Source organism: Phalacrocorax carbo, chromosome 21, assembly GCF_963921805.1.
Source record: "Phalacrocorax carbo chromosome 21, bPhaCar2.1, whole genome shotgun sequence".
NCBI classification, from domain to species: Eukaryota; Metazoa; Chordata; class Aves; order Suliformes; family Phalacrocoracidae; genus Phalacrocorax; species Phalacrocorax carbo.
In genome coordinates this window covers 4,355,773-4,370,138 of record NC_087533.1, presented here as the reverse complement: position 1 = coordinate 4,370,138, position 14,366 = coordinate 4,355,773, and the positions used below count along the sequence as shown (strand labels likewise).

Sequence of the window (14,366 nt, the reverse complement as noted above, 5' to 3'; positions counted from 1 at the left end):
GATGAACAGGCAACTAAGCTGATATTAAGAAAATAAGAAATAGAACATTGAATACAAATTCAATTTTGAAGATGTTTGAGGATCTGTTTTCCTTTATACACCTCTGAAGATATGCTGTTATTGGAACAACATAGAGCTGCTTCCACTGCAAAACTCTTACTTTTCTTCAGTCTACAAATAGTTTTGCAATGATATGCACTATTTTGCAAATAGTGCAAAATTGATTTTTTTATCTCCAGACTCAAAAAAAGTGGTGTGTGTGTGACCAGAACACCTGTTTTTGTCAGTAGAAAAATGTTTCTTTTGTACTTGAGCTACCTGGGTAAATTGGGAGCGGTGAGATGGAGGAGCGGTGGAAGCAGACTCTTCAAAGGTTTAATCGTTAAAAGGCATAGTTAATCTGTATTTAAAACTCTTCATCAGTTTCTAAAGTAGTAAGTAATGTTATGAGTATGAATACTTGCATGAGAATTGAGGAAGAATCAAAAGTTCTGAACCTAAAGTAATGCTTAGTGTCCCTGAAATTATAAAAGAAAGGACCCACTGGGCTTGTGTACCCAAAGATGTAAGCCATGTCCAAATCAGTTTAACATTACTGAGCTTTGGAATGAGATAATCTTGTTTTGCTGATTTCCTGATATTTTTAACCAGCTTTTGGTCTTCTCTGTAGATACAAAACTGACACGACTATATCTAAAAAGCTTCCCCAAAATTACTTTACAGTACAAATCATAGCTTTCTTCTCTCCCTTATATTTTCCCCAGTGTAACAATAGTAATTGGTTGTTATGCCATCTCAAAGGAACATGGTCATCTTAAAAGCAGGTCAACTTAAAATAGACTGAAAAGCATAATAAAACAATAGGCTCTACATTTCAGCTGCACTGTACATTTTAGGGAATTTCACAGCTGCACTGTCTAACATTCAGAATGTCACAATTATTTACTTTGAAGAGCTCAAACTTTTGCAAAGCTTCCATGCAACACTCTTGTAGTGAAACATGGCTCATGTTGAATACTGTCAAATAGGTAGGTAAAAACTAATTTCTCTCCCCGGTCTGAGTTTGTTTCATTGCTTGTAATATTGTGTTCACTAGTGAAGGGGGTAAGGTGATGTGTTGCAGTATCTGGATGCCATTAAACTTTATACTCTGACTTGGAAGACTTTAAGAATGAGAAATTTAATGACGGGTGGGTGAGTGCAAAAAGGTCTAAGGTTCATCTTGTATAACTGTCCAAAGGTAAACTTTCACGTGGGAATCCCAGCATTGTAGGTGCTGTTGTTGGGCTGTGATATATTGGGAATTCTCTTTTGGTAAGTTTTATCTCCTTGATCTGAATTAAAACGGTGAAGTTTTGTGCGAGTGTTTTTATGAAGAAACAAGTAGTTATAGAAACAGTCCCTACTGTGCTTTCTCATATCAAAAGGGTGATAATTCCTTTGAAACAGGAGGGGAAGTGTGATTCCTTTTGCACTTTTTTCAATCCAGTTCACTGGGACATAGTTAAGCTCAGAAGTACAGGAATGATGTTTCATTGCTTTTTGGGATATATTTTTCTTGCCTGGCTGTTGATTTATAGTTTAAAGCCAATACAGACTTCTTATTGTCTGATTTTCCTTTCTACAGTGAGACATTTAAGAAAATAAGAATGATTAAGTATGTGGGTGTGGGAGCTGAAAATTAAATCTGTCCCCTTGCTGAGAGGCTTTTGCAAAAATGTTTACCTGTCTTGGCTCTCACAGTAAAACTATATACTGTGCAATTGGGAAACAAGTGAAGTATTCTCTGTGGGATTGTGCCCACATGACATGCCTACAACTTCCACGCACTGCACGTACTTTAAATCTGTAGCTGAAAGTCATAAATACTGCATGCATCTTGTGGTTTTGTATGTTCAACCTTAAAGGCTAACTTCCTTATTACTTAAGGATTTTATAAATACTGATCGCAAATTATTTTGTTCTGAAAGTTTAAGCCTGCTCTCCTTCCTACCTTAACAGTAAAGAACAGTTTTTTCTGCCTGTTGCTTTGAACAGGCAGAAAAAGTGGGCAGTGCCAGGTGTGCGTGATGTCTCTCCACTGCTAAGTGGGTCCCCAAGACAGCTATTGCCTTTTTCAGAAAGGTCATGTTCATGGAGTCCTTGAAGACTTCAGAGAAGTTGGTCACAGTCAAGGTGGTTGTTGAAAATATTAAATAAGACTGGCTTTTTTTCAGAGGAAACTGCAGACCTCACTGGCAAAAACTCTAATCTCATGGGGGAAGAGAAAGTCCCTCCACTTCTTCCCTCTTTTTTCTTTTATTAAGAATAAAAAAGCAAAAAGGATTGATATGCTCACAGCATGATTTGGTGTAGGTAAGAATAGCTGTAATTTCTTTATGGTAGCACAGCATACATTTAGCTAAGGGGAAAAAAAATTCTGTTCACGTTTTCTTCTTTTCTGAGAAATTAACTCAAAGAGGGAGGAAGAGTGTTGCTGAAATCAAAGAGAAATTAGAGAATGCTTCTTGCCAAGCAGAAGCAAGTGTTTCCTTCCAAGAGATAAGATCCTCCTTAGAGTGGTTAAATTCAAGGCTGGGTAAAAAAACCCAAACCAAACAAGTAGACTTCATGGAAAAATCCTATTGCAGTGTTTTGGTACTATGTTTTCCCCCCAGAACAGGTGTTACTGCATGAGAATTATTGCATTTTAGAATGAAAAGATGCAATTTAGTCCTTTTTGATATATTTGGATTTCTGTGCCTTTGGGCAATGTTATGTGCAGATCTGTGTACAGAAGCTGTGGTCGCAAGCATGCCTATCTATACCTGAACTAGTTTTATTGGAATAGTTTGGGTCCTACCAACAGTGAAGCCACAGCATTTTAGTGCAGCCTTGTGTGTTCAGGCAAGTTACCCAGTGTCCCAGGTGGGTCTGTGTAGTTTGTGCTAAAGCTGTGTTGCCATGACTCCACAGCCAGTGGTACCCAGGCAAAGTAGATTAAAGCTAGCCCAGGAACATCTGCTCTTAGCACTGCAGTCTGTTACCTGAAGGCAGAATCAGATCTATCTACTGCTCAGAGGGAAATCTCTTGCAAAGAAACGTAGCTATAGAAATGAGAAGCAGGAACCCTAATGAGTCCCTGGAGCAGGTGGAGGCTGCTAGAAGGGAATAAGGTTAACTCCGTACAATAGATGTGCAGGGGGTGAAAAAAAAAATCACCACAACACCCATTTGAAGAAGGAGAGTGACATCTTGTGGGCTCGGCATGCAACTCTCCACCAGAAAGTGTTGGCCACTGTCCTTAGTAAGAGTTCATTTTAGCTGCTGTTTTGTCCTGCTGCCTAGAAATGGGGAGTATATGAACATGCAGCAGTTCGGTATTTAAGTGTTAAGCTGTGTACAAGTGTTCTGGGTTGGCCTGATGAAACACTATGTATAGGCAATGCGCAAGGTCAAAGCTGTATTTTGGAAAGTTCTTAGGGGAGTGTCATGAAGTCAGGTTGAGGCTTCAAATCAGTCATGTCTATTGTAAATCAGATAGGAATTTACTGTCTTCAGTTGTTTTCTCTTTGCACCCCCAAATGTGAAGTATGAACCTTGCGTTTTTCTTTTTCTGGCTTTAAACCAGGGTGTTTCATAGGGAATTATACACATCTGCCTAATTGCTTCTATTTTCCTGTCTTGTACTGCAGCAGTCAGCAGAGCAGCCAGCAAAGCAGCCATGATGATGACTCGTCCCGGTTCTTGAGCCCTCATATGCGTGACGACAGGTACGTCTGCTCACGGCTGAATTGCGGGAATGCCTGGAAACCACTCTGTGAGTTTACGTGGGCTGGACTGGTTGAGGTCCGTATTTTTCCTGTGTTGCTCAGACTTGTTTAACAAGTGTGATTTACATTGGTCTTATCAATGTCTAAAAAGATGCATTTTTCATGAACTTAAAAGTAGAACTTGAGGGATAAATGCATCCAGCTCCTGAAATAGCCTGCATTTTCCTTTGAGGCTCATTCCCTGAAACTGTAGCTGGTGTAGACAGCTTCATCAAACTCGCTGTGTATTGAGCATGAGCAGTTCTGACCCTAAAAACACACAAATGAAATTTCATGTGGTTCTTGTCCTCAGCGAAGACAATAGTTAGCTTCGCTGTTGTGTTTCACTTCTGATGTGTTGTGGCAGTCCTGGGGTATCTAGAGCTCATGTAGCAGCTTCTAGAACTGCTATGAAGTTCTAGAAGAAACTTAAGTTTCTTGTACTTTGGGTTGATTAATGTCTGGTTCAAACTGCAGCGTTGACACAAAAGCTGTTGAAAAATGAATGCTTATTTTTATGCATGATTTATTATTGTTGCTTTGCTCAGAGCCATGTGGTTAAGAGTTTTGCTGTATCTTGCAGTTCTTGTGACCCTGAATCTGCTTCACTTTCCTCTCTTGTGTGTGAACTATGAGCCCTGAGCTACTACCACCTTTTTAGCCTGGGCCAGCACCTGCAGGCCTGTTTCCCTACTGACATCCTTGGGTCCAGCATTACATCCAGCCTTTGGTTTCTCAAATTCCCATTATTTTGTAACTGTGTTGCACGGCGGAGTTATGTGGCATTTTACTTAGCTGACCTTGTGGCTGGGTTTTAGTGAGTGTGCAGGAGGGCATATGCTGAGGTCTGGGAACTGCTTCCTTTGCGCTGCTGTGCAGTGATTTACAAGAAGCATCTGAATGTGGCGTCTTCCACTCTGCACACTTGTATCCAGGCATGGCCCCTCAGAAAAGTGTTGTTTCAGGTCTGTTACTCAGTTCTGCATAAGCTGTCTCTGAGGCCAGAGGTCTTTCTTACTAACTGTGTGGTCAGGCAAATGCTTACTTAACTGAGATTCCCTACTATGGTGTCAAAGGCCAATGGATTGAGCAAGAACTGAGTAGCAGCTGAGTAGGCATCTGAGGAATTGACTCACTTGAGAGAACATTCTGACCCTGAAGAGCTAATTAATATCCCAACAGAGTTTGGCTCAGAATTAGCACTTGGTAGTTGTAGCTAACCTTTTCCTCCATATGTTTCACTTCAATTATTAGTCTCTCTGGTGCTGTGGAGCCTGGCATAATTGACTAGCGGGGAGCAGTGTTTGCAACCAGGAAACAAAGAATCTGACAGCAAAGCAGATGGGTACTTAGGTCATACCTGGGCTTCCTTTGTGTAATGCATGCTGTTACAACATTTGATCTGGGTTTTCATAGGTTAAACAGGGTTCGGCTTCATTAATACTCAGAAGGGGGATTTCTGGGCATAGCAAGAAAGGGATCATTTGGAAGTGCTGCCTGTTTCAGACGTAGGCTAAACTGGAGCCTTTAGACTGGTGCTCAGAATATTTCTGGCCAGAAGGGACATGTTTTAAGTGCAGCGCAATCAGATCACAGACCTATTCATGCAGAGCCAGGGTGATGTTGAGCTTCCTGACCTGTCTTATTTGGGACCTGCAGTATTCCTGCTACCTATGTTTAATTACAAGTACCTTTGTTTTCAGGGAGGATACTGATCCTAAAATGATACAGATGAGGGCTAGTAAATTGCCTTTGCCACTTTGCTTTTTTTCCCCTCATTTGCCAATGTAATCATGTCAGGCTCCACAGGTAGAGTCATCCTTTGGATACTGGTGGCTCATGCTCATGAGACTTAACCAAAAAATAACTCATTTTTGAGTTTCATATAAGGTGAGAAGCTGGACATTAATTTCTCGGAAGGCTGACAAAACCTTTGATACCTTGGAATTTACTATTCCTTTTAGGAAAGTTGAAGGTTGTTTGAGGCATCTTGAATCTGCTAGACTCTTGAAAATTGAATGAGGAGGGTCTTTCTTGCTGCTCTTCTATTATTTTTTACCACTAACAAAAGGTTGTCCACCCACAGGTTTAGAGCTTTCTGTGTCTGTTACAAAGACCTACAGGCAGTTCTGTTCACTCGATCTATTGACTATTGTACAGCAGCACTTAAAAAGAACCCAACCAAAACCTCAACCTCTCAGGGTTGCAGCAGTCCTGTGAGTTGTGACAAAAGCTGTGCAGAGTAGGGCAGAAGAGGGGAGAGCAAGAAACCATGTGGTATGTACTGAGAGGTGCACCTTCTCTTGGCATGCTGCCTCTGATATCACAGGCAGAAGGAGCCTGTGCTGCACTTGGAAGATTAGAGCAGAGAGCAAGTGGGGATCTGCACCAACTTCAGTACATCTGGGAAACTGCTGAAAGAAGCTACCCCAGCCAAAAATAAAGGGATGCAGAGTTCCCAAGTTGACTCTGGGATAAAAAAAGGAGAGGAATATATAGCTGAGGATGGCTGAAATCTGGACTAGGCATAGCCAAGATCTTAAATGGCTGCCTGCTCTTACTGTAAAAGGTGGTACCAGGGCACATTGCTAGTGGAGTTAACTCTTGGCGATGGATTTCCAAGCACCGTGCTCCAACCCTCAAGTCTTTTCAGAGAAGACTGAGAACTTTGTCCTGCTGCTGGCAGGTGAACTTGTTGCTCTCTAGCAAGTCTTTTTCTTGAGGTGTGAGCACTGCTGTTGGCTCGTGCACTGTGAAGTAATGCCATGGTCCAGAACCATTCCCTGAAAAGGCATCCTGCAGCACAGCAGTGAAGCAGGTCTGCCATCTGTGTGTATCTTCTCTGAGGAGAAAACATTCCTTCTGCAAAGTCCTGTAAGTTGTCATGTGTCTATCATGCTTGGCTTAGGCTGAGAGGGAGCCTATACAGACTTTGTTTTGTCTTGGGGGTAACTATGTGCTTTATGGGTATTTTTAGAGCCACGGAAGGGAGAAGTTAGTGGGACAGGCTAGAAAGAGTCAGGTTTTGTATGAAAGGGCTCAGTTCTTTGCTCTCTGATTGTCTGGGTGAGTTGTTTCATGTTGCTCTTTATGAAATAAGGAGAATTCCTTTATTGCCTCAGAGGAAAATACAGGCGGTGAATTAAGTCTGAGTTGCTCAGATGCTGAAACCGCACAACTGTATAAGTACAAAGACAGGCAGAGCTGAGTTACTGAGTGTCCAAATAATTGTGCTTGCAATAGCAGTGTGACTTAAAGTAATTCGAAGGGTGTGCAAGGTTGGGATGGAGGCAGCTGGAGACTTGGGTGAGATGTGTGCACGCAGCAGACTTGTAATCACTGTAATGAGACAAGGTTATGTATGAATTACCTTGAGCTTTCATCTAGATTAACTCCAAGTTCATGAGCCTGCTTTTGCTTGATCCAAGGACTTATTCTTTGCCATGACCCTGAGGCACCCATCTGGCTTAGGATGCAGACAATGTTTTAATTAAGAGTAAAAGTTAATCTACGGATGAACCAGAGAGAAAAATCAGTCCTTAGACTTGGACTTTGCATGCTCTCTTATCTTCAATGGTTTGTCTCCCCCTCAGACTGAGTACAAGGATGGAAAGTAATAGCCTACAGGGAAATGGAAAAGTGAGTGGTAGTTTACAGAGAGATCATATAAAAATGATTTACATTGAAAATTAAATGTAAATAATTTTGATTTACATTAGAGATCATATCAAAATGGAGGAAATGGGGAAGAGCAGTTAGTTTTAAGATATCTCAATTTGACTGATGTGCCCTACACTTGGCTGCAGCTTACGTAGCTCCTTATTCTGCTAGCTGCAGGGCTTGTTTTTCCTTTGCGTAAGCTAATAAGGGTTTTTCAAATAAAGGATCAAAAGTCACAGAAGAGCTTGCAAAGAGATTAGGGAACAGCTTAAGACAGACAAGTTTAAGAAATTCTGCCCACTGCTTGGATTCCCAGGAAGTTGTGTGAAGATCAGAAAAGAGGTCAAACTTTGAAAACATATCAAAATTATATCCTTGGGGAGTAAGAGGTCAGGATAAATTCCATATTTTATTTATGTACCCAAGGCTTGCTTATGCTGCATCTTCCTAGCCTGTGTCCTTTTCCCCTTGATACAATAAAGTTGGTGCTAACGTAGTGTGCCCCTGTTCGCCTGCAAGCAGAGGCACAGCAAAGACTGCTACCTCTGCAGCTTGAGGGAGAGTGGAAGGTGTTTTCTGTTACTTGGGGCAGCTGAAGATAGGTGAGAACTGAGATCAAAATGTGGCCATGCATGCTGGGTCTGTTCTTGAAAGGGGAGGGTAGGGGCTGACAGAGCCCAGGGACCCTCATTTGCATGTCTGGATGTGATGATTCTGCAAGGAACGGAGGGCAGTAACTCTGTCGCTTGAGCTATGCCAACCCACGCAGCATGGTGCAGGCCTCCTGCATTATTAAGGAGAAAATCTTGCTGTAGTAAAGGGGAGTGGATGATGTTTTAAAGGTGATGATTAAGTAGAATCTAGTTGCTGGTTTCTAGTATGAGTGTAAAATCTGGGGAGACTAGTTCACTGTTTTTTCCAACAGTGTTTGCTCTAAGGGATGCCTTCATTGTGAGTCCTTGGTAGGAAGGGTCGTAATACTAGTCAAATCCCTGAGTAGCTTTTATCTATCATGGATGGATGCCTGATGCATCATCTTTAGGAAGGTTTTTAAAAGTGGTGCTAAAGACCTTGGTGTGGAGAAGACTTGGAGACTAATGAGCTCTCAGAGGGTCCCAGACCAGAACCCTGATACTCTTGCAGTAACTGTAGGGTGAGTTTGGATTTGGATCTAGCTCCAAACTCCAAGTTAGTTGGACTTAATATTAAATAGCAAGTTTAACCAGAACAGCACAAGTCATCTTTGTCACATAGGAAAGATGGTTAATATTTAGATTCAGAGCTGGTATCCTTTTCCCCCTCTTGCCTTGTGGTTGCTGCTGCTTCCTGAGCCCCAGCATTGATTCTCTGCTGTGCAAGACAAGAGAGCAGTTTAAGACCAGCTCTCTTCCGCATGGATTGCCAGATTGGCGATTGTCAGCAGGGGTACTGTGAATGGAAATACCACCTGCTTTCTGTTTCTCATATGCCAACGTTGTTTTTTCTTTTGAAGATGGGCTGTTGTTAATCGCAGAGTATGCCTGTGTTCTGCTGTCAGTGGAGGTAAGGCTGTTCTCTTCGTGGAAACTCAGTGTTGGATTTGATTAATCAAAATTGTGCTCCGCTTGCAATCTTTTCCATTCTTGTTCTCCTTTAATCTTAAGACAACTGAATTGAGAGCGCTTTGACTTGAAGCAAAGTGAATAGTTCCTATCGTTCCTTCTTCCATGAATCTGGGTATGGAAGGACAGATCTCTCCTGCATTTGTCTTACTGGGGCCAGAGTCAAAGGTGAGACCCTGCAGGATTAATTGGTTTCCTTGTGCCCTTTCCTGTACTTGGTTGTTCAGTGCGTGGGAGCCTGGAGCTTTGAAGACTTCAGAGCAAACTTGAGAGCAGGGTAATTTCATGCTATCTATAGTCATGTAGTCAAATATCATGCCTCTGGTCATTACGTGATTGCCAGTCATGAGGCAGTTTCATTGATAACATGGATAATTTTTGTGCAGACAGTAAGTAAAATAGATTCTGTGAATCCACCATCACTAAAAAAATCTTAAAACTTGACCCTCTGTTCCAAGCTGTCATGGCAAAATGATACTTGTCTATTTCACTTCTAAAAACAGTTACTTCCGAGACAGAGCTTGCAGTGTGAGAACCGACATACAGATCAGTAATGTAACTTCACAAGAAAAGCCATAGTCTTACGCTAGGTGAAGCAGAAGGGCAAATCAGGACTTGGATATTGTTTCTCTGTTTTCTGATCACTTCTCTCTCTGCTGGGCTAGTGTTAGTTAAGATTAGATAAATCCCAATGTGCCTTCATATCACTGAATGCAGAGGAGGTCTGACAGACCTCACATGGCTGCGTCACTAGCTCGTGATGATCAGGAACATGAGTAGGAGGTGAAGAGGCGTTTTTAATGTCCTCCTTTTTCCGTATCTGAGACACTGGGCAGACTCTTTACCCTTCCTTCCTGTTCCAAAAAGCTGAAGCTTCAGTTGTGTAACTGTGCCTCACTTGCAGACATTAAGTAATGGTCACCCTATCAGCTCTGTATCCTTTGGGAGCACTCTGATTCTCAGAATATTATGGCAGCTATACTGAGGCATGTGGAAAAGTGGCAGAGAAGGGGGTAGGAGGCTGGGATGCATTATAATTAACCATCCCCTTTCATAGGTCTCCAGTTCTGTATGTAAGCCTCTTGTCAGCAGACTTTTTTGTGCAGTATGCTGCCAGCTGCTGAGCTGTTTGCATGGTTTCACCTTGCAACAAAGTGTTCACTGTGCCTCGGAGCCTTCCCTGTGGTGCTAACAGCAAGTCTGAGGGAGTGAGGCTACCAACAGGATGCTGAAGATAATGCTGGTTTTTATAGCTTGGTGTGAGCTGATCAAAGATACATTTTCCTGTGCTCCTTGGACAGGGTTTCCTGGTCTAACTAACCTGCATAGAAGTAGCCAGGTTTTGCTAACTCACCTCTACCAACAAGTACTGCAGTGGGCAGTGGCTGTGGTGCAGAATATCTCACACTTCCCGTTTTGTTTTCCTGCTCGCATGTTCTACCTAGGTATTTTTTCAAGTAGTCATTGCTGCGAGATGCCAATTGGTTGTTGAGAGTAAGGCTGGTTGTCCAGAAGACTAATTTAGGTTTGTTCTGCTTGCACCTCTTTCCGTTTGGTACCAAATGTAGGGAGGGAATGCATTTTGAGATGGAAAGTGTTGGCATTAAGCCTGTTTCAGAGCCTCCTGAGGTTGTCTGAAAATGGTCCAGCTGTGCACCAAAGAAAGGCAAGGCCATTGTGGGTTTCTGTTGCAGCACTAAAACTTCAATCCTGCTATAAATTTAGCCTTAAGAAAGTGTCAGAACTGAACTGATTTCAACCTCTCAGAGCTTGAGCTAGTGGGTTTGATACAAAGAAGTGAAGGTTTTTCTGGGGACCCTGTTGCTTAGTTCTGTTAGAGTGTGGCCAGGTTTATGCAGTGATGCAGGAGGCGACTGTTACAGAACCTGTCTTGTGGACTTTTACTTTCAATCTCTAGGCCAGAGTTTCCCAAGGTGTAGAACACATCCCTTTGGATGGGGATGCCTTTTTGAGCTGGGGTGTGGCCTGGGACACATCTAGGGGCTATAACTGTCCTTCCAATTTTATTGCTTGTGCACAAACTTGAAGGGTCTGGGAATTTTAACTGTACTGGTGATCTCCCCTCTTCTTGATAACACTTGTAGAAATGAACTGATGCTAGAAATCAGTGCAGGGTTTCCTCAAAAAGAGCACTGTGTAGGCAATACCTCTTTGTCTCCCTGTCAGAGAAACCCACCTTTCTTCATGCTGGGAACATTTTAACTGAGATGTCATCAGAAACCAAGATGTACCTATGAGTCATGTTGTGAATGTGCCTGGCACTCCCGCTGCAAAGAAAAGCTCTGAAAGTATGTTATTTGCTTCCATCTTACGTGGTGTGACTGATTAATATGGTGCAGTAAAACAAAGGTTGTGTTAAAATAAAACACGATGGGATGGTGTACAGCTCTTCAGTTCCCTTTTTCTAATCCCTTTTCCTTGTTAAGGGAAGGGGCTGTTTGGGGAGACAACTGGGGAAACAGCAGAAAAAGTACATCTCAAAATGTCGTTCTGGAGCCCTGTGTTACTTCAGTCTTTAACCAGGTCTCTTCCTCCCCACCACCCCCCCAATAGAATAGCTGTAAATCTAGTTTGTCGTGTGTAACTTGAAATCTTTTGTTAATATTATTTGTATACAGCAATGCCTAGGATCTCTGGTCATAGTCTGGGGCTTGGTGTGCTATTAAGTGGAAACAAAAGATGATCTTAGTGGCCCCAGGACTCAAACTGTAAATCTAAGCCAACAGTCAGTTGATAAAGACAGTACAGGAAAATACAGGTAATGGAAACTTGTCCTTCAGCTCCTCTGTGGCCTTTGGAGTCAAAAAGCCCCCGTTTGAAAGAGGCATTTCCCTCTTCAGAATACTGCCTGGGAGGTGGAAATGAGGCTTGTATATTTACTTAATAATAAAAGACTAAAATGTGAAGCCAAACAGATCCCAGCTGAAGAGGGGACCATGCAGTGTCTCAGCTTGTGCTACTGTTGACTATTCAAGACAGCACACCGAGCTGCTAATTGTGGTGTCTGTAAGGAGTACAGAGCGTCTCTTGCCATTGTTAGTACAGGGGTTTAATTCCAGGCAGTGGAGTGAGAAGGGTGTCTCAAGGTAGTAGCCACATGAGTTGCTACAGCTTTAATCTGCCTCAAGTCTAATAAGCACTTAAAGCTTTCAAGCTTTGCTTAACAATCCTGGTGATGAGATGGAGCAAAATCTAATTTTTAGTGACTTGTTTGACATGTATTGGCCATAGAAGATAAATGCTCAAGTGACTAGGTGGGGAGAAGTGTTGGAGAGAGAAGCAAATTAAAACTCACTTGTTGAGCCAATAAATTGGCAGACAGGACTGACATATGTTGAAGGGCAGAAACTGAAGGGTTTTTTAACAAATTTTCAGTTCTTCCACCTCAGTTTTTTGGGAATCTGGGATCATAGTATATGCCTAAATCAGAGCTGGCATGGCTGTTCACAGCCCTGGCTTTCTAGCTGATTGCCTAAGGACGCTGAATGCATGGGGGGAGGCTGATCATTCTGCCAAAGCTTCAGGCTGCAGCTGGAGGAGAGAAAGTGCTGTTGACCCATGTAGCTGCTGCCTTGGCTTCCTCTGACACTGGCAGGTTATATGAATGTTGGAATGGAATCTGGGGATAGCTTTTTTCCAGCTTGAATGCATGTGCTTCTGCCCTTAGAGGCACCTTTACAGGCCCTCTTTTACAGTGTAGTCATCAGCTGTTTCTGAAACCCATATGCTCAGTGCAGGGTATTTCTTCTTACTTTCTTGGAGGGATAGAAAAATTTCCCCAAAACCTAAGGATGCCCCTTAGAACTGGGAATTCAGGTTATTTTGGATTTGCTTGCTGAAACATCCACCTCCTCGTACAAGATAGCTGCTATCTGCTGCACAGATTGCTCTCAATGTGAGTTCCTGAAAAATCGGCTTTTTTCTAACTTTACAGTCAGTGCATAAACACTTTATCATGGCCTCTTCCATGCTTTTACTGCTATATATCTTTGGTGTATGCAAGTATTTGCAATGGTTACCTTGGAAAATACATGCATCTTTACACTTTGTAGTTGGCTATCTAAACAGGGAAATACCAAGCATTCAAAATGAGTTGTAATATAAAAAGAAACAGAAACAATACAGGGTGGGGAGGAGGGGAATTATGTGGTGATGGTAAGTATGTATTCTTGCTGCGTTCTATGACCACAGGAAATAAGGTGCTTTCCGGAAATGCAGTGCACAAAGAATAGCTACTTAATTTAAGAGGTAGTTAAATGTTATGTACCTTACAAAGAGATCCCGGTAACTTTGTTTTACCTGCCTCTTCTTACATATTTCCTCTCCACCCTGAGGTTCTAACTCTGTTTAGCAGAGCATTGGACACAGAGGAGCCCATCTGTGTCCCTGGGAAGAAGTATTAATGGGTGCTGGTTTGGTGGGAGAAGGTGGGGGAACCTTAATCATCAAGCAGAAAAATGTTACAGGGTCCCCTGTGGTGACCTCATAGCCCAGACTGGGCTGGTCCATTTCCCAGCGGATCAGAGTGTCCTGGCAGAAAAGGAAAAGAGCAGGAAAAGTTCCTTGTAAAGGATCAGCTGGGCTTCGAGCATCCTTTTATGGGCACTACCTCTGCAAGGCATATTCTGGCTTCCTTATGAGCTAAACACCCATGCTTTTCACCATGAGGAAAACTGGTAGTGATGTTGATGCTCAAACCAGTTTTTCTCCCCGTTTCAGGAGACTTGGGGAAAAGCTGTGTTAGCTTCCACCTTGTAATGGACAGTCTAGTTTGAGAAATGGTATTTAGTTAATTCTAGCCTTGACAATTTCATTCTGGCAACTAACCTCAACTTCTTTTTTTTTTTTTTAAATAGAGAAGTCTTAATTCTCTTGGGTTTCTGCATCTTATCCTGCAGCAGCAGCATATCTGGCAGAGACTTAAAGGCAACTGTGCCTTTAAAATTGAATTGCCTGTGATGGAAGAAATCTGAGAGCAGAGAAGGGAGACCACTGCCTCCTGCGCAGATCAAGCTCTTTGGAGATCCCTCCATAGCTCTGCCTTCTCATCAGCCCAGTCACTGCTCCTTCCCTCTGGGGCCACACTGCAGTGACTACAATATCAATAAAAGCCATCCTAGAACTGTCTCAGTGGTGGCGTTACATCTTTCCATGGTGGATTCTGAGGTCATCGCTCTGTGTCGCTTTCTTCCCCAAAACTACTGTGCGTGTGCAAACAAGCTGGGATTCTATCCTCTTCCAATTCAAGAGTGTTTTGCTCCCTTGCTGCTGAAGTTACTCTTCATCAGATTGC

The 14,366-nt window shown here is 42.5% G+C and overlaps 1 protein-coding gene across 1 annotated transcript in view; it reads left to right on the top strand.

Moving 5' to 3' along the window:
* Nucleotides 1-14,366, top strand: part of GRAMD1B (GRAM domain containing 1B) — a 103,596-nt gene that overhangs the window by 9,255 nt on the left and 79,975 nt on the right. The window contains exon 2 of the mRNA XM_064470931.1: nucleotides 3,675-3,752. Within this exon, the coding sequence (XP_064327001.1) occupies nucleotides 3,675-3,752 (78 nt within the window). The remainder of the gene's footprint in view (nucleotides 1-3,674; nucleotides 3,753-14,366) is intronic.